An 18,675-nucleotide genomic window follows, 5' to 3' on the forward strand; every position below is an offset into this window, starting at 1 on the left:
ACCACATGAGGATGCTTCCATTTATCCATGTAGAAGTTCTAGCAAATATAAAGTACAGAACAAATTATATCCAAATCATTTCTGCCTGCTCTCCAACCTCTATCCTCAATAAATGTCTAAAATTGTGTTCTCAATGTCAAAAGAAGCATTAAAGATAAAGGTGCAGCTAGGTGCACTGAAATATTGATGATGATAAAGCAATAACTTGACATGAAGCAAATCTTCCTTAATCAAAATTGCAAATTTGAATTGGGTAATTTCAAAAACTGTTTATTTTCACCATTCCCTTGAAAATGATGCAAAACCAAAGCTTCATAACTGAATTTGTCCTCCTGGGGCTTTCACAGAATCCTATTGTTCAGAAAATAGTATTCGTTGTGTTTTTGTTGGTCTATATTGCAACTATTGGAGGCAACATAATGACTGCACTGACCATCCTCTGTAGCCCTGCACTGCTGGGCTCCCCCATGTACTTCTTCTTGGCATCCTTATCCTTCCTGGATGCCTGCTTCTCCTCAGTCATCACACCAAAGATGGCTGTGGATTCGCTGTATGAGAAGAAAACCATCTCTTATCAAGGATGCATGATGCAAGTATTTGCTGAACATTTTTTTGCTGGGGTGGAGTTGATTGTTCTTGCAGTCATGGCCTATGACCGCTATGTGGCCATTTGCAAGCCCTTGCACTACTCTGCCATCATGAACTGGAGGCTCTGTGGCATTTTGATGGGGGTGGCCTGGATAGGGGGCTTCTTGCATTCCATCATACAGATTCTCTTTACTTTCCAGCTGCCCTTTTGTGGCCCCAATATCATTGATCATTTCATATGTGACTTGTACCCATTACTGGAGCTGGCCTGCACTGACACTCACATCTTTGGACTTTTGGTAATTGCCAACAGTGGATCTATCCGCATGATAATTTTCTGTTTGTTGCTGGTCTCCTATGGCGTCATCTTATTCTCCCTGAGAACACACAGTGCTGAAGGGCGGAGGAAAGCTCTGTTCACCTGTGGATCTCACATTACAGTTGTGGTTTTATTCTTTGTCCCATGCATATTTATATATGCAAGACCTCCTTCTGCTTTCCCATTTGACAAAATGGTAGCCATATTTTACACCATCCTAACTCCCTTGCTCAATCCTTTGATTTATACTTTGAGGAATAAGGAAGTGAAAAATGCCATGAGGAAAGTGTGGAAGAGAGTGGTGGTGGTTTCCAATGAAAAATAAAATATTAGACTTTAGAAAAAAAAGTGTAAACTTAAAGAAATAAAAATGGTATTAGACCACAATATTATGGGCTGCTGATTATCTGTGAAGTAAATACCAATTCTATAGAAAGTACAATATTTTGGGGGTCAGAGATGATACTTTCACTTTCACATCAGTCGTCTACTCTGAGTTAGCAACTGAATATCCTGATATGTGAATTAAAGAGAAATACATTTTATTCTTATATAAACCTATTGATCCATAAAAAATAGATAGAAAAATGCCCATCAGACGCTTAGCCATTGATCCCATGCTTTAAAAACATATGTGGAAAGTCAACAAAATTTCTTAAACCTTCAGGATTCAAATGTACTCTATTTAAAGTGGACAACTTGTAAAATACTTATTATTATCATTACTTTCTGCAGAGCTGGTGATTAAATCAACAGCCTAGTAAACCCTCGTCAAGCACTCTACTATTGAACTATGGGCCCAGCTGGCAAAAGGACGTTTATTTCCCATTATCTTTTTCTTTTCTTTTTGTTTTTCATTTTTTCTTTTTAGAAGTAAGATTCATTTTGATATAAATCAAAGAGCATGGAATATAATTTACTCTAAGTCATTCCCCAGTATTTCCCCTTTCCCTTCCTTCCTCCCTCTTCCTGTTTCCTTCTCTTTCTCCTATTTACTTTTAGTTATTTTTTTCAAGTTAGTGTTTTGTGGATATTTTATGATGATGGTGCTCAACTGTGTGATATTCATCCATGTACATACGAAAGTTAGGTCAGATTCATTCCTCTGTTCTTCCCTTTTCCCAGCCATTCTCCCTCCCTTTCAGTACTTTGATGGAATTCTTTGCAACCTTTTCCCTCTCCCTCCTCTCTGTTTTTGCTTGTATTTTGGACTAGTGTCCACGTATCAGAGAAAATCCAACCTTTGCCTTGATGAGTCTGATTTATTTCACTTAGCATGATAGTCTCCAAGTTCTATTCATTTACCATCAAATGCCATAATATAATTCTGTCTTTCTTTATGGCTGAGGAATATTCAATCCTTGTGTAAATATACACATTTTCTTTATCTATTCATCTGTTGAACAGCACCTAGAATGATTCTGTAGCTTGGCTATTTTGCTGTCACATTGATGTGACTCTATCACTATAGTGTACTGATTTTAGATCTTTTGGATATATACCAAGGAATGAGATAGCTGGATCATGTAGTGCTTCCATTCCTAGATTTTGAGGAATCTAAATGCTGTTTTCCAGAGTGGTTGAACTAATTTGCAGTCCCACCCACAATGAATGTTTTTTTGCCACATTCTTAACAACATTTATTATTATTTGTATCTTTGATAATTGCCATTCTGACTGGAGTCAGATGATATCTTAATGTAGTTTTGCTTTGCATTTCCCTCATTGGTAGATATGTTGAACATTTTCATTACACATTTCTTGGCCAACTGTGTTTCTTCTTTTGAGAAATGTCTGTTTAGTTTCTTGGCACATTTATTAATTGAGTAGCTTTTTGGTGTCCAGTTTTATGGGATCTTGATATAGTCTGGATATGAATATCCTATCTGAGGAGCAGGCAGCAAAGATCTTCTCCCATTCTGTAGGCCCTCTCTTTATGCTTTTGTTTCTTTCATTGCTCAGAGATTTTAAATTTCATGCCATTGATCTAATGATTTTTTACTTTTATGTTTTGCACTTTAGGAAATCTTGTTAAGGAAGTCGGTTCTTTTTTCAACATGTTGAAATTATCTTCTAGTTGCTGCACAGTTTCGAGTCTAATTCCTAGGTCTTTGATCCACCAGATGAAAAAGTATTTGAGTTAGAGTGGTGAACTCTTTGACACTGGGGGAAAACATTTCAGGAAGGGTATAGAGAAGAGCAATAATAGGCCCTTCACTGTAGGAGTTCCTACATCACATGAATCTATCATTTAGCATGGGTCCATTACATTTACTGCAGAATTTGAGTCACTCCTTGAATTTCTTGACAGATAAAACCTGATTAATCCAGTGCTACCTATGAGCTCCTCTTGGGTTAGGTGACTTTCTTCTATCCATTGGCTTTGGAAGAGAAGGGGCAGAAGATTCCATGAGGAAGTTAGCAATGAGTATCTCTTGTTCAAGAAAAATCAAAGGAAATTTTTGAGTTACCACAATACCAAAAAAATAAAAAATAAAAAAATCAGGACCAGTTGTGCATATAGAGAGCTTACTCCTCCCATCACCAAAAAAGAGTAAGTCCAGATGCACCAGAGAGTAACAGGCTGTTTCAAAAGATTATGTTTAAATTTACTCAATGATTTTAGTTTTTGTAAGTAAGTGCACCCAAGTGAAAATAATTCTGTTTGATCAGTTGTTAATAAAGAGATCATTCAACTATAGACACATCTTATATGTCACTCACACAGTGAAGTTTATCTAATCTCAGATTGTCATGTGACTTCTGGAATACATAAGATTAGTGAGCAAAATGTTTCAGTTTCCCCTAGCCCGTTAACAGTAATAAATGTCTGTTGTGTAATGTCAACAAAAAATCTAAATCTTTCATTTCTTTCCTTAATCTCCATGTAAAATCCAAGGAGAAGAATGCAGATGTTATTTTTCTTTGTCAGAACAGACATGTCAAAAAATAGGTAAGATTAATTGGTTTCTCTTTGAAAAGCCCACAAGGGATTTCCATTAGCATTTAAACATCATCTGGACAAAGTGAATACACTGTAACCCACCAGCAATTGTACTACACACATTGTCATGAGAGTGGAATTGTCCTATGCTTTCCCTTTCTTCTCCACCATGTTTATTCTCATGGCAGGGGTGACTTCTTCATGTCTTTTCATTTCACCTAGGAATTCTCATCCACAAACAGTTCTAAGAAATAGTTTGAGAAATGAACATCTATTATCACTGGCTCAATTGCTTTATAATTCATAAATCTATGAATCCAAGATTTGAAATACTATAAATGAAATATTATTCTGTACATATTATGGTGACCACTACAGATTAATTACAGATTTATGTCTGATCCAACATTAACTTGAATTCAAACACATTTTGTCATTTTATCTCCTGACTTTTCATTTTATATTCCCATAAGGAGATCTTTCTTGACCCCCTCTTTCTTTCTCTCTCTTTCCACTTGCCCCACTAACACTTGTAAAGAAAACATAATATTCAGCAGAGAATTGAGAAAACACTGAGCCTGGCTTGGTGCCTCATGCCTGTAATCACAGCAGCTTGGATGGCTGAGGCAGGAGGATTACAAGTTCAAAGCCACCCTCAACAATTTAGAGAGAACTTGTCTCAAAATTTAAAAAAAAATGAAAACAAAAAAAAGAGAGAATTAAAGATGTGGCTCAGTGGTTAAGTGCCCCTGGATTCGGTTTCTAATACAACACACACACACACACACACACACACACACACACAGAGGAAAAAAAAATACTGAAAGATATCCATCACCAAATTTTCATCCTTAAAACTATAATGAATGGAATTCGTCAGAATTCTCTCAACAGTTGTCTTAGCTTTGCTTTCTGTTTTCTATGTTGATCTTGCTTAGACATGGTGAAATTTAGCCTAAATTTATCCCTATAATTTAGGTATTGTAACTGTTGTGCTAATTATATGTGGACTTACTGTATTTACTTCAGTTATTCTAAGACATGGTAGATAAACAATACCAATATAAAAATTGGAAATTGAAAAAACATATCTGTATATCTGAAAGAAAACAATGGAAAGTTCATTTAGAAATGAAATAAATAAATGATTCAGGGCAGGGATCCCAGCAGCCTGCAGCAGGGCCCGGAGAGCCAGGCCAACTGATTCGCGTGGCCTGCCCTGCGGCTACAGAAGGCGTGGCGCCTCAGTGAAGCCATTAATTGGCAAGCAGGGAGGTTAGGGAAGGCCATTAGGTGGAATCCCACCAGCCAAGCCCACACGGACCCTTGGGCCGAGCACGGGTTCTCAGAAGGGGAAGGAAGCGGTACAGTCCCATCCCCCACAGCGGACACCCCGCCGAGGCAGTCAGCGGCCAGCATCCGGGAAAGCTGAAGGATACACCGCCACTCTCCTTCAGAGTGCGACATCAAAACAGGTCGGTGTCATTCAGCTCACCCCACAGACAGCGGGAATTCGCATAAAATCTCTCCTAGGCTTGCCGGGAGAGGGAGTATCAAGCTGAGCCTCCATACAGGCCAGGGGGAAACCAGAGACACCTGACCTCCAACCCCTCCTCCCAGTAGCAGCCAAAAGGAAACCTGGCTAGCCAGCGCTGGGGGAGGGGCAAGCAGAAAAAATCAAAGTGATAGAGTGCCAGGGATCCCAGCAGCCTGCAGCAGGGCCCGGAGAGCCAGGCCAACTGATTCGCGTGGCCTGCCCTGTGGCTACAGAAGGCGTGGCGCCTTAGTGAAGCCATTAATTGGCAAGCAGGGAGGTTAGGGAAGGCCATTAGGTGGAATCCCACCAGCCAAGCCCACACGGACCCTTGGGCCGAGCACGGGTTCTCAGAAGGGGAAGGAAGCGGTACAGTCCCATCCCCCACAGCGGACACCCCGCCGAGGCAGTCAGCGGCCAGCATCCGGGAAAGCTGAAGGATACACCGCCACTCTCCTTCAGAGTGCGACATCAAAACAGGTCGGTGTCATTCAGCTCACCCCACAGACAGCGGGAATTCGCATAAAATCTCTCCTAGGCTTGCCGGGAGAGGGAGTATCAAGCTGAGCCTCCATACAGGCCAGGGGGAAACCAGAGACACCTGACCTCCAACCCCTCCTCCCAGTAGCAGCCAAAAGGAAACCTGGCTAGCCAGCGCTGGGGGAGGGGCAAGCAGAAAAAATCAAAGTGATAGAGTGCCAGGGATCCCAGCAGCCTGCAGCAGGGCCCGGAGAGCCAGGCCAACTGATTCGCGTGGCCTGCCCTGCGGCTACAGAAGGCGTGGCGCCTCAGTGAAGCCATTAATTGGCAAGCAGGGAGGTTAGGGAAGGCCATTAGGTGGAATCCCACCAGCCAAGCCCACACGGACCCTTGGGCCGAGCTCGGGTTCTCAGAAGGGGAAGGAAGCGGTACAGTCCCATCCCCCACAGCGGACACCCCGCCGAGGCAGTCAGCGGCCAGCATCCGGGAAAGCTGAAGGATACACCGCCACTCTCCTTCAGAGTGCGACATCAAAACAGGTCGGTGTCATTCAGCTCACCCCACAGACAGCGGGAATTCGCATAAAATCTCTCCTAGGCTTGCCGGGAGAGGGAGTATCAAGCTGAGACTCCATACAGGCCAGGGGGAATCCAGAGACACCTGACCTCCAACCCCTCCTCCCAGTAGCAGCCAAAAGGAAACCTGGCTAGCCAGCGCTGGGGGAGGGGCAAGCAGAAAAAATCAAAGTGATAGAGTGCCAGGGATCCCAGCAGCCTGCAGCAGGGCCCGGAGAGCCAGGCCAACTGATTCGCGTGGCCTGCCCTGCGGCTACAGAAGGCGTGGCGCCTCAGTGAAGCCATTAATTGGCAAGCAGGGAGGTTAGGGAAGGCCATTAGGTGGAATCCCACCAGCCAAGCCCACACGGACCCTTGGGCCGAGCACGGGTTCTCAGAAGGGGAAGGAAGCGGTACAGTCCCATCCCCCACAGCGGACACCCCGCCGAGGCAGTCAGCGGCCAGCATCCGGGAAAGCTGAAGGATACACCGCCACTCTCCTTCAGAGTGCGACATCAAAACAGGTCGGTGTCATTCAGCTCACCCCACAGACAGCGGGAATTCGCATAAAATCTCTCCTAGGCTTGCCGGGAGAGGGAGTATCAAGCTGAGCCTCCATACAGGCCAGGGGGAAACCAGAGACACCTGACCTCCAACCCCTCCTCCCAGTAGCAGCCAAAAGGAAACCTGGCTAGCCAGCGCTGGGGGAGGGGCAAGCAGAAAAAATCAAAGTGATAGAGTGCCAGGGATCCCAGCAGCCTGCAGCAGGGCCCGGAGAGCCAGGCCAACTGATTCGCGTGGCCTGCCCTGTGGCTACAGAAGGCGTGGCGCCTTAGTGAAGCCATTAATTGGCAAGCAGGGAGGTTAGGGAAGGCCATTAGGTGGAATCCCACCAGCCAAGCCCACACGGACCCTTGGGCCGAGCACGGGTTCTCAGAAGGGGAAGGAAGCGGTACAGTCCCATCCCCCACAGCGGACACCCCGCCGAGGCAGTCAGCGGCCAGCATCCGGGAAAGCTGAAGGATACACCGCCACTCTCCTTCAGAGTGCGACATCAAAACAGGTCGGTGTCATTCAGCTCACCCCACAGACAGCGGGAATTCGCATAAAATCTCTCCTAGGCTTGCCGGGAGAGGGAGTATCAAGCTGAGACTCCATACAGGCCAGGGGGAATCCAGAGACACCTGACCTCCAACCCCTCCTCCCAGTAGCAGCCAAAAGGAAACCTGGCTAGCCAGCGCTGGGGGAGGGGCAAGCAGAAAAAATCAAAGTGATAGAGTGCCAGGGATCCCAGCAGCCTGCAGCAGGGCCCGGAGAGCCAGGCCAACTGATTCGCGTGGCCTGCCCTGCGGCTACAGAAGGCGTGGCGCCTCAGTGAAGCCATTAATTGGCAAGCAGGGAGGTTAGGGAAGGCCATTAGGTGGAATCCCACCAGCCAAGCCCACACGGACCCTTGGGCCGAGCACGGGTTCTCAGAAGGGGAAGGAAGCGGTACAGTCCCATCCCCCACAGCGGACACCCCGCCGAGGCAGTCAGCGGCCAGCATCCGGGAAAGCTGAAGGATACACCGCCACTCTCCTTCAGAGTGCGACATCAAAACAGGTCGGTGTCATTCAGCTCACCCCACAGACAGCGGGAATTCGCATAAAATCTCTCCTAGGCTTGCCGGGAGAGGGAGTATCAAGCTGAGCCTCCATACAGGCCAGGGGGAAACCAGAGACACCTGACCTCCAACCCCTCCTCCCAGTAGCAGCCAAAAGGAAACCTGGCTAGCCAGCGCTGGGGGAGGGGCAAGCAGAAAAAATCAAAGTGATAGAGTGCCAGGGATCCCAGCAGCCTGCAGCAGGGCCCGGAGAGCCAGGCCAACTGATTCGCGTGGCCTGCCCTGTGGCTACAGAAGGCGTGGCGCCTTAGTGAAGCCATTAATTGGCAAGCAGGGAGGTTAGGGAAGGCCATTAGGTGGAATCCCACCAGCCAAGCCCACACGGACCCTTGGGCCGAGCACGGGTTCTCAGAAGGGGAAGGAAGCGGTACAGTCCCATCCCCCACAGCGGACACCCCGCCGAGGCAGTCAGCGGCCAGCATCCGGGAAAGCTGAAGGATACACCGCCACTCTCCTTCAGAGTGCGACATCAAAACAGGTCGGTGTCATTCAGCTCACCCCACAGACAGCGGGAATTCGCATAAAATCTCTCCTAGGCTTGCCGGGAGAGGGAGTATCAAGCTGAGCCTCCATACAGGCCAGGGGGAAACCAGAGACACCTGACCTCCAACCCCTCCTCCCAGTAGCAGCCAAAAGGAAACCTGGCTAGCCAGCGCTGGGGGAGGGGCAAGCAGAAAAAATCAAAGTGATAGAGTGCCAGGGATCCCAGCAGCCTGCAGCAGGGCCCGGAGAGCCAGGCCAACTGATTCGCGTGGCCTGCCCTGCGGCTACAGAAGGCGTGGCGCCTCAGTGAAGCCATTAATTGGCAAGCAGGGAGGTTAGGGAAGGCCATTAGGTGGAATCCCACCAGCCAAGCCCACACGGACCCTTGGGCCGAGCACGGGTTCTCAGAAGGGGAAGGAAGCGGTACAGTCCCATCCCCCACAGCGGACACTCCACCGAGGCAGTCAGCGGCCAGCATCCGGGAAAGCTGAAGGATACACCGCCACTCTCCTTCAGAGTGCAACATCAAAACAGCGGACACTCCATCCAGGCAGTCAGTGGACACCATCCGGGAAAGCTGAAGAATACACCACCACTCTCCAACAGCTTGCAACATCAAAACAGCCAGCAGCAGGACCCCGGAGATCCAGGCCAACTGATTCGCGCGGCCTGCCCTGCAGCTACAGAAGGCGTGGCGCCTCAGAGAAGCCATTAATTAGCAAGCAGGGAGGTTAGGGACTGCCATTAGGTGGAATCCCGCCAGCCAAGCCCACCGCCCACGCCCGGAACAGGCCCAGCGATCTGCCAGCATTGTAGTCACGATACCCCAATTGGAATAGGGACAGAGCAGAGCCGCTTTCCACTCCCGGAACAGGCCCAGAGAGCCGCCAGCGTGGTAGACACGTCACCCCAATTGGAGTAGGGGCACAGCCGCTGCCCGCACCTGCAAGGGAGACTTTTCAAGTATACAAGAGCAACATAAATAAATAGGGGGTAAATTTCAAAACACAACAGTTGCACCAAGCAGAAAGAAACGCGAGCAGTATGAAAAGACAAGGAAAGAAAGGTCCACAAGCAATGCAGGTCAACTCAACTTTAGAAGAGGTAATAGCTGCAACAGATGGAATATCAGATAAAGAGTTCAGGATATATATGCTTCAGATGATCTGGAGTCTCAAGGAAGACATGAGACAGCAAAATCAGACAATGAAAGATCACATTGACAAACAAATCCAGGAAGTAAAAGATCAATTTCACAGGGAGATAGAGGTAATAAAAAACAAACAAATTGAAATTCTAGAAATGCAGGAAACAATAAACCAACTTAAAAACTCAATTGAGAATACTACCAGCAGAGTAGATCACTTAGAAGAGAGAACATCAGACAATGAAGACAAAGTATTTCAACTGGAAAAGAACATAGACAGCTCAGCAAGTCTGCTAAGAAACCATGAGCAGAACATCCAAGAATTATGGGACAATATCAAAAGACCAAATTTAAGAGTCATTGGGATACAGGAAGGCACAGAGCTCCATTCCAAAGGAATAAACAGTCTATTCAGTGAAATAATACGAGAAAACTTCCCAGAATTGAAGATTGAGACAGAATCCCAAATCCTAGAAGCCTACAGGACGCCGAATGTGCAAAATCATAAGAGATCCACACCTAGACACATTATAATGAAGATGTCCAACATACAGAATAAGGAGAGAATTTTAAAAGCTGCAAGAGAAAGAAAGCAGATTACATTTAGGGGTAAACCAATCAGGATAACAGCTGATCTCTCAACACAGACTCTGAAAGCTAGAAGATCCTGGAATAACATATTTCAAACACTGAAAGACAATGGGCTCCAACCAAGAATCGTGTATCCAGCGAAATTAAGCTTCAGGTTAGAAGATGAAATTAAAACCTTCCACAATAAACAAAAGTTAAAAGAATTCGCAGCTAGAAAACCATCTCTTCAAAAAATCCTTGGCAAAACATTACAGGAAGAGGAAATGGAAAACAACATTGAAAACCAACAATGGGAGGTAGGACAGTAAAGGGGGGAAAGTAGTCAAAGAGGATAACAAATCAGGTTTAGTAACATCAATAAACAAATATGGATAGAAGAACAAACCATATCTCAATAATAACCCTAAATGTTAATGGCTTAAACTCACCAATCAAGAGACATAGGCTAGTAGAATGGATCAAAAAACAAGACCCAACAATATGCTGTCTACAGGAGACGCATCTGATAGGAAAAGATATTCATAGACTGAAGGTGAAAGGTTGGGAAAAATCATATCACTCATATGGACCGCGGAAACAAGCAGGAGTGTCCATACTCATATCTAATAAAATAGATTTCAAGCCAAAGCTAATCAAAAGGGATATAGAAGGACACTTCATACTGCTCAAGGGAACCATACACCAACAAGACATAACAATCATAAATATATATGCCCCAAATAATGGTGCAGCTGTATTCATCAAGCAAACTCTTCTCAAGTTCAAGAGTCTAATAGACCAACATACAATAATCATGGGAGACTTCAACACACCTCTCTCACCACTGGACAGATCTTCCAAACAAAAGTTAAATAAGGAAACTATAGAACTCAATAACACAATTAACAACCTAGACTTAATTGACATATACAGACTATACCACCCAACATCAAGTAGCTACACTTTTTTCTCAGCAGCACATGGAACCTTCTCAAAAATAGACCATATACTATGTCACAGGGCAACTCTTAGACAATACAAAGGGGTAGAGATAATACCATGCATCTTATCTGATCATAATGGAATGAAACTGAAAATCAATGATAAAAGAAGAAAGGAAAAAGCAAGCATCACCTGGAGAATGAACAATAGGTTGCTGAGTGATCAATGGGTTTTAGAAGACATCAAGGAGGAAATTAAAAAATTCCTAGAGTTAAATGAAAACACAGACACAACATATCGGAATCTATGGGACACATTGAAAGCAGTTCTAAGAGGAAAATTCATTGCTTGGAGTTCATTCCTCAAAAAAAGAAAAAACCAACAAATAAATGATCTCATACTTCATCTCAAAATCCTAGAAAAAGAAGAGCAAAACAACAGCAAAAGAAGTAGAAGGCAAGAAATAATTAAAATCAGAGCTGAAATTAATGAAATTGAAACAAAAGAAACAATTGAAAAAATTGACAAAACTAAAAGCTGGTTCTTTGAAAAAATAAATAAAATTGACAGACCCTTAGCCATGCTAACGAAGAGAAGAAGAGAGAGAACCCAAATTACTAGCATACGGGATGAAAAAGACAATATCACAACAGACACTTCAGAAATACAGAAGATAATCAGAAATTACTTTGAATCCTTATACTCCAATAAAATAGAAGATAGTGAAGGCATAGATAAATTCCTTGAGTCCTATGATCTGCCCAGATTGAGCCAGGAGGATATAGACAACCTAAACAGACCAATAACAATAGAGGAAATAGAAGAAACCATCAAAAGACTACCAACTAAGAAAAGCCCAGGACCGGATGGGTATACAGCAGAGTTTTACAAAACCTTTAAAGAGGAACTAACACCAATACTTTTCAAGCTATTTCAGGAAATAGAAAAAGAGGGAGAACTTCCAAATTCATTCTACGAGGCCAACATCACCTTGATTCCGAAACCAGACAAAGACACATCAAAGAAGGAAAACTACAGACCAATATCTCTAATGAACCTTGACGCAAAAATCCTCAATAAGATTCTGGCGAATCGGATTCAAATACATATCAAAAAAATTATACATCATGATCAAGTAGGATTCATCCCTGGGATGCAAGGCTGGTTTAATATACGGAAATCAATAAATGTTATTCACCACATCAATAGACTTAAAAATAAGAACCATATGATCATCTCAATAGATGCAGAAAAAGCATTTGACAAAGTTCAGCATCCCTTTATGTTCAAAACGCTAGAAAAATTAGGGATAACAGGATCATACCTCAACATTGTAAAAGCAATATATGATAAGCCACAGGCCAGCATCATTCTGAATGGAGAAAAATTGAAGGCATTCCCTCTAAGATCTGGTACAAGACAGGGATGCCCTCTCTCACCACTTCTGTTCAACATAGTCCTCGAAACACTGGCCAGAGCAATTAGACAGTCAAAAGAAATTAAAGGCATAAAAATAGGAAAAGAAGAACTTAAATTATCACTATTTGCAGATGATATGATTCTATACCTAGCAGACCCAAAAGGGTCTACAAAGAAGCTATTAGAGCTAATAAATGAATTCAGCAAAGTGGCAGGATATAAGATCAACACGCATAAATCAAAGGCGTTCCTGTATATGAGCAACAAATCCTCTGAAACGGAAATGAGGACAACTACTCCATTCACAATATCCCCCCAAAAAATAAAATACTTGGGAATCAACCTAACAAAAGAGGTGAAAGATTTATACAATGAAAATTACAGAACCCTAAAGAAAGACATAGAAGAAGACCTTAGAAGATGGAAAAACATACCCTGCTCATGGATAGGCAGAACTAACATCATCAAAATGGCGATATTACCAAAAGTTCTCTATAAGTTCAATGCAATGCCAATCAAAATCCCAACAGCATATCTTGTAGAAATAGATAAAAGAATCATGAAATTCATATGGAATAATAAAAGACCCAGAATAGCAAAAACAATACTAAGCAGGAAGTGTGAATCAGGCGGTATAGCTATACCAGACTTCAAACTATACTACAGAGCAATAGTAACAAAAACAGCATGGTACTGGTACCAAAACAGGCGGGTGGACCAATGGTACAGAATAGAGGACACAGCAACCAATCCACAAAACTACAACTATCTTATTTTTGATAAAGGGGCTAAAAGCATGCAATGGAGGAAGGATAGCATCTTCAACAAATGGTGCTGGGAAAATTGGAAATCCATTTGCCTCAAAATGAAGCTGAATCCCTATCTCTCGCCTTGCACAAAAGTTAACTCAAAATGGATCAAGGAGCTTGATATTAAATCTGAGACACGGCATCTGATAGAAGAAAAAGTTGGTTATGATCTACACGCTGTGGGATCGGGCTCCAAATTCCTCAATAGGACACCCATAGCGCTAGAGTTAACAAATAGAATCAACAAATGGGACTTACTCAAACTAAAAAGTTTTTTCTCAGCAAAAGAAACAATAAGAGAGATAAATAGGGAGCCTACATCCTGGGAACAAATCTTTACTCCACACACTTCAGATAGAGCCCTAATAACCAGAATATACAAAGAACTCAAAAATTAGACAATAAGATAACAAATAACCCAATCAATAAATGGGCCAAGGACCTGAACAGACACTTCTCAGAGGAGGACATACAATCAATCAACAAGTACATGAAAAAATGCTCACCATCGCTAGCAGTCAGAGAAATGCAAATCAAAACTACCCTAAGATACCATCTCACTCCAGTAAGACTGGCAGCCTTTAGGAAGTCAAACAACAATAAGTGCTGGAGAGGATGCGGGGAAAAGGGCACTCTTGTTCATTGCTGGTGGGACTGCAAATTGGTGCAGCCAATTTGGAAAGCAGTATGGAGATTTCTCGGAAAGCTGGGAATGGAACCACCATTTGACCCAGCTATTCCCCTTCTCGGTCTATTCCCTAAAGCCCTAACAAGAGCATGCTACAGGGACACTGCTACATCGATGTTCATAGCAGCTCAATTCACGATAGCAAGACTGTGGAACCAGCCTAGATGCCCTTCAATAGATGAATGGATAAAAAAAATGTGGCATTTATACACTATGGAGTATTACTCTGCATTAAAAAATGACAAAATTATAGAATTTGGAGGGAAATGGATGGCATTAGAGCAGATTATGCTAAGTGAAGCTAGTCAATCTTTAAAAAACAAATACCAAATGACTCCTTTGATATAAGTGGTGTAAACAAGGACAGGGTAGGGACGAAGAGCTTGAGAAGAATATTTACAGTAAACAGGGATGAGAGGTGGGAGGGAAAGGGAGTGAGAAGGGAAATTGCATGGAAATGGAAGGCGATCCTCAGGGTTATACAAAATGTCATATAAGAGGTAAGGAGGGGTAAGTCAAGAGAATACAAATGGAAGACATGATTTACAGTAGAAGGGGTAGAGAGAGAAAAGGGGAGGGGAGGGGAGGGGAGGGGAGGGGGGATAGTAGACAATAGGACAGACAGCAGAATACATCAGACACTAGAAAGGCAATATGTCAATCAATGGAAGGGTAACTGATGTGATACAGCAATTTGTATACGGGGTAAAAGCGGGAGTTCATAATCCACTTGAATCAAACCGTGTAATATGATGTATTAAGAACTATGTAATGTTATGAACGACCAATAAAAAAAAAAAAAAAAAAAATAAATGATTCAGGAACTAGATCATATCACATCATAATTTAGATAAAATTATGATTTTTCCCAAAGTCATACAATGATTCTCTCACAGAATCTTCTCATGCACTTTTGCCCTTCCTTGCACAATGGGCTTTTCCTTATCTCATCCCCTGGTCATCCTTTCTTTTCTTGTTTTTACTCAAAATTACCATTTTTCTTTGGCTGTGGATTCTCCCATCATTCTTTAACATTTCTATTTCTTCCTCCTATTATTTTCAAATTTACACATAAAATTATGATCTATTTGAATGATCCTGAAGAGTGCATCCATTGGGATGTCAGGACATATTCTTGGCATATGAGTTGTTTCCTTTGTCACCTATATTTCTTGGGTTTATGTTGGCTCCACCTATCAGTCAAAGACTGATGCAAAACTTAGTGTGTGCTGGGTGGAGTGTTAGAGATTTCCATGGAGTATGCATTCTGGGGTTCTGTTCTCGCTGAAATTTTGTTCCGTTTTTTGTTTTGTTTTGTTTTGTTTTTTATAGCTCTCTGCTAAATATATCCCCCATTTTAGCTTGAAGGACACAAGTAAAACAACATCAACTTGCCTGAGAAGATATCATAAAATCAAATGAATGAAAAATTTTGATGCAATAATGAAGAGGAATATAATTAGAACATTACATGATTCTATCTGTACACACACATGCACACACATTTAACTGTGGAAATTTTTCAGCAAGATCATTTTTTGACTGGGGTAATTAGGAACATTTTCTGAAGCAATGCTACTTTTTTACTTATAGCTATACTTTCTGCTTATTGCTACTTTACTTATTTTCTATATTCAAAAATGACAAGTGGAGATTTTAGCAGAAGATCACAACAAAAGAAAAGTTATTAGACACTGTGAGATAAGGAACATTGGAGAATGAGACTTTCCAGGTGTGTTGATGAGGAACAGAATGTGTTGGATATGACTGGAACATGGGAGGGCAGGTGGAAAGCAAGATGGTAACATGAGATTAGAGGCTTTGAAGGCCTTGGTGAATATCTCAACAACCAAAGAAATCATTACGTTATATTTATAAATCATAATATTTTTAAAGTGCCCACTTTATATATACATACATATCAGGGATTGAACCCAGGGCATTCAGCCACTGAGCCAAATCCCCCTTCCTATTTGGTATTTTATTTAGAGACAGGGTCTCACTGAGTTGCTTAACTCCTCACTTTTTTTTTTTTTTCTGAGTCTGGTTTTAAACTGGTGATCATCCTGCCTCAGCCTCCCAAGCCACAGGGATCACTGGCATGTGCCACCCTGTCCACGCCCACTTTCCTTTTAATGTGATAGGAGGAAAGAAGAAAGAGAGAATGAAAAGTGAAGAGTGAACTTTACTAATAAAAATATATTTCAAGTTTATGATTTTTGTATGACCTCTGGCTAGGAGGAAAATTTACTTTTCCAAGCTTTTCTGCTTTGATTCTGAAATTTGACTAACCAGTTATTTATATTGCTCTTCAGTTTGTCTCAGAAAATATTTTCTTTCTCATTTCCATTAATCTTTGATTTAATTTCTCAAATGTCCTAACTCCTCCGACTTTTATATTTGAGGACCACAAGTTTGTTTAAAACCATTGGGCCATATGTATTAAAGATGGTATGTATTTTTATTAATTTAATTTTTACATTTATTAAAGTTCTTGGGAGTGGTCATATCTAGATTCTTATTCACTACAAAACACCAGTGTGATCCATAGTGCTTATATAATTACAGTTACTCAGCAAAGGAATTTCATGTTTTAAAACATTTATAAAGACGTACAATAAATAAATAAAACAATGGAATTAGTATTTTTGAAAAATGAAAAGAGCCTCATGGAAAGCCAATACTAAATAATTTAATGAAAGCAATGACTTCATTTGCTCATACACATAACTAAATCATTTGTATGTTTTGCTGGTACTGAATTCTGTAACACTAAAAGGGTAGAATTTTTATTATTTCAGTTTCATGTGTGAATATCAAGGGACTTGTTAAGTGTCTGGGCAGTGGGTTGGGTTTGAGTCACAGCAATGTGCCTCACATTATGCATTGGTCTCTCACAAGGGTCTAACTCTGGATTCATTTACATTTCTAAGAACCATGATTGGAATCTGAATCTCTTTTATTACACTTCATTGTTGTACATCATTTATATTCTTCATTGGACAATCTATCCTCCCTGATGTTAGCAGTGTTTGGAGAGCAGGTCTTAGAGTGCATCTTTTTTGATGGTAGAGATATGGTGAAATGATAACATCAAGTCTAAGGAAATAAGACCCATTCTCAACTTTTTATCTTCAAGGTAAATCCAAACACTTAGAAACACATCAAATTGGCATATTTGTATGTGTGTGTAAGGAAAGGGGAGAATTTATAATACATGGGGTACTCTGAACAATGAACAAGGAATATAATTCCAAATTTGTGGATCATTATTCATACTCTTAATTTTTTCATTATCAATTTTTAATGAATACATGTACATATTTGTGGTAACAGTTTAATCAGAACAAGGTAATTGGCATTATCTGTCACCTCACACATTTATCTTTTCTTTAACTTGGAAAATTAAAAATCAACTCTACCAGATTTTTAGAAATATACAAAGAATTTATTTCAACCCTAATCACCCCACTGTGCTGTTCTTCCTATGCAGCACCACTCCACCAGTTAACTTTGCCCCATCCACCTTCCCACTCCACTTTTCCAGCCTCTACGAACCATGATTCTACCCTCTCCTTCTTTGAGACCTGCACTTTTAACTTCCACATATAAGTGACAACATGTGACATATAATGACATTTCTGTGTCTTACTTATTTTAACTGCATATTATTGTGCTAGCTCTTGGACAGTTTGTTTTGCTAAGAATATTCTCATTTATAATTTGCTTGTTAATGTTTGCCGCCACTCTGTGTTTTAGATTCAAGTGGTCTTTTCAGATGCTATAGAAAGAACACTGACATATTAACATGGTAGACACAAGTCTTGTGGGACAAGTCACAGATTCATGGAAATAGAATGTAACATTCACTATTCCCACAACAATACACTACTCAAAAGCACAGGGAAAAACATTAGGCCTAAAAAAGTGAGACTAAGCCACAGAATGGTGTCTTTAGTTGTAATTGTTTAATTGTTCCTATGTGCATTTGATGTCATAAGTAGCATTGGGTTCTTGCCTCAGAATTGTTCAGAAAAATCTAAGTGGCTAAGCTGTGAACTGCTCTAGTGCTTGCTGTTGTGGCTTTGTCTTACCTTGAAATTAGCTAAACCATTGAGAAAACAGAAAAGTAGGCCCAGGTATTCATCTGGAAGTACACCAGTAGAAACAAAGAATTTTTTTTTTCTAAAATTCTAGATACATATTATATGTGTGTATTTATAAATGTGTATATATGTATATATGTACATATATGTAGATATTTTTAAGAAATATAAGACTTACATGTATAACATCAGACATTTAAGAAAAGCATCATAGCAGTATTGACATTCAAAAAATTATCTGAAATTTGAGCTTATTTCTGATGATAAAAGTCCTGAATCAAAAATATGGCTGATTTAAAGAAATTATAGGGGAGTTAATACAAATAGAATCTTATTGTTTTAATTTGCAATAACAATATTTAGAAACAAATGTGAGTGATGTGCCCATATATGTACACATAAATGCATCTGCAAGTTACTGCTTGAGAT

At 41.6% G+C, this 18,675-nt stretch overlaps 1 protein-coding gene across 1 annotated transcript; it reads left to right on the top strand.

Annotated features, from left to right (window-relative positions):
• Positions 1-293: 293 nt before the first annotated feature.
• LOC113177507 (olfactory receptor 4C15-like) lies at positions 294-1,232 on the top strand. Its single transcript, XM_026382043.2, has one exon. The coding sequence runs from the start codon at positions 294-296 to the stop codon at positions 1,230-1,232; it is 939 nt and encodes a 312-aa protein (XP_026237828.2).
• The last annotated feature ends 17,443 nt before the right edge of the window (positions 1,233-18,675 follow it).

Source organism: Urocitellus parryii, chromosome 4 (assembly GCF_045843805.1).
Source record: "Urocitellus parryii isolate mUroPar1 chromosome 4, mUroPar1.hap1, whole genome shotgun sequence".
Taxonomy (NCBI): Eukaryota; Metazoa; Chordata; class Mammalia; order Rodentia; family Sciuridae; genus Urocitellus; species Urocitellus parryii.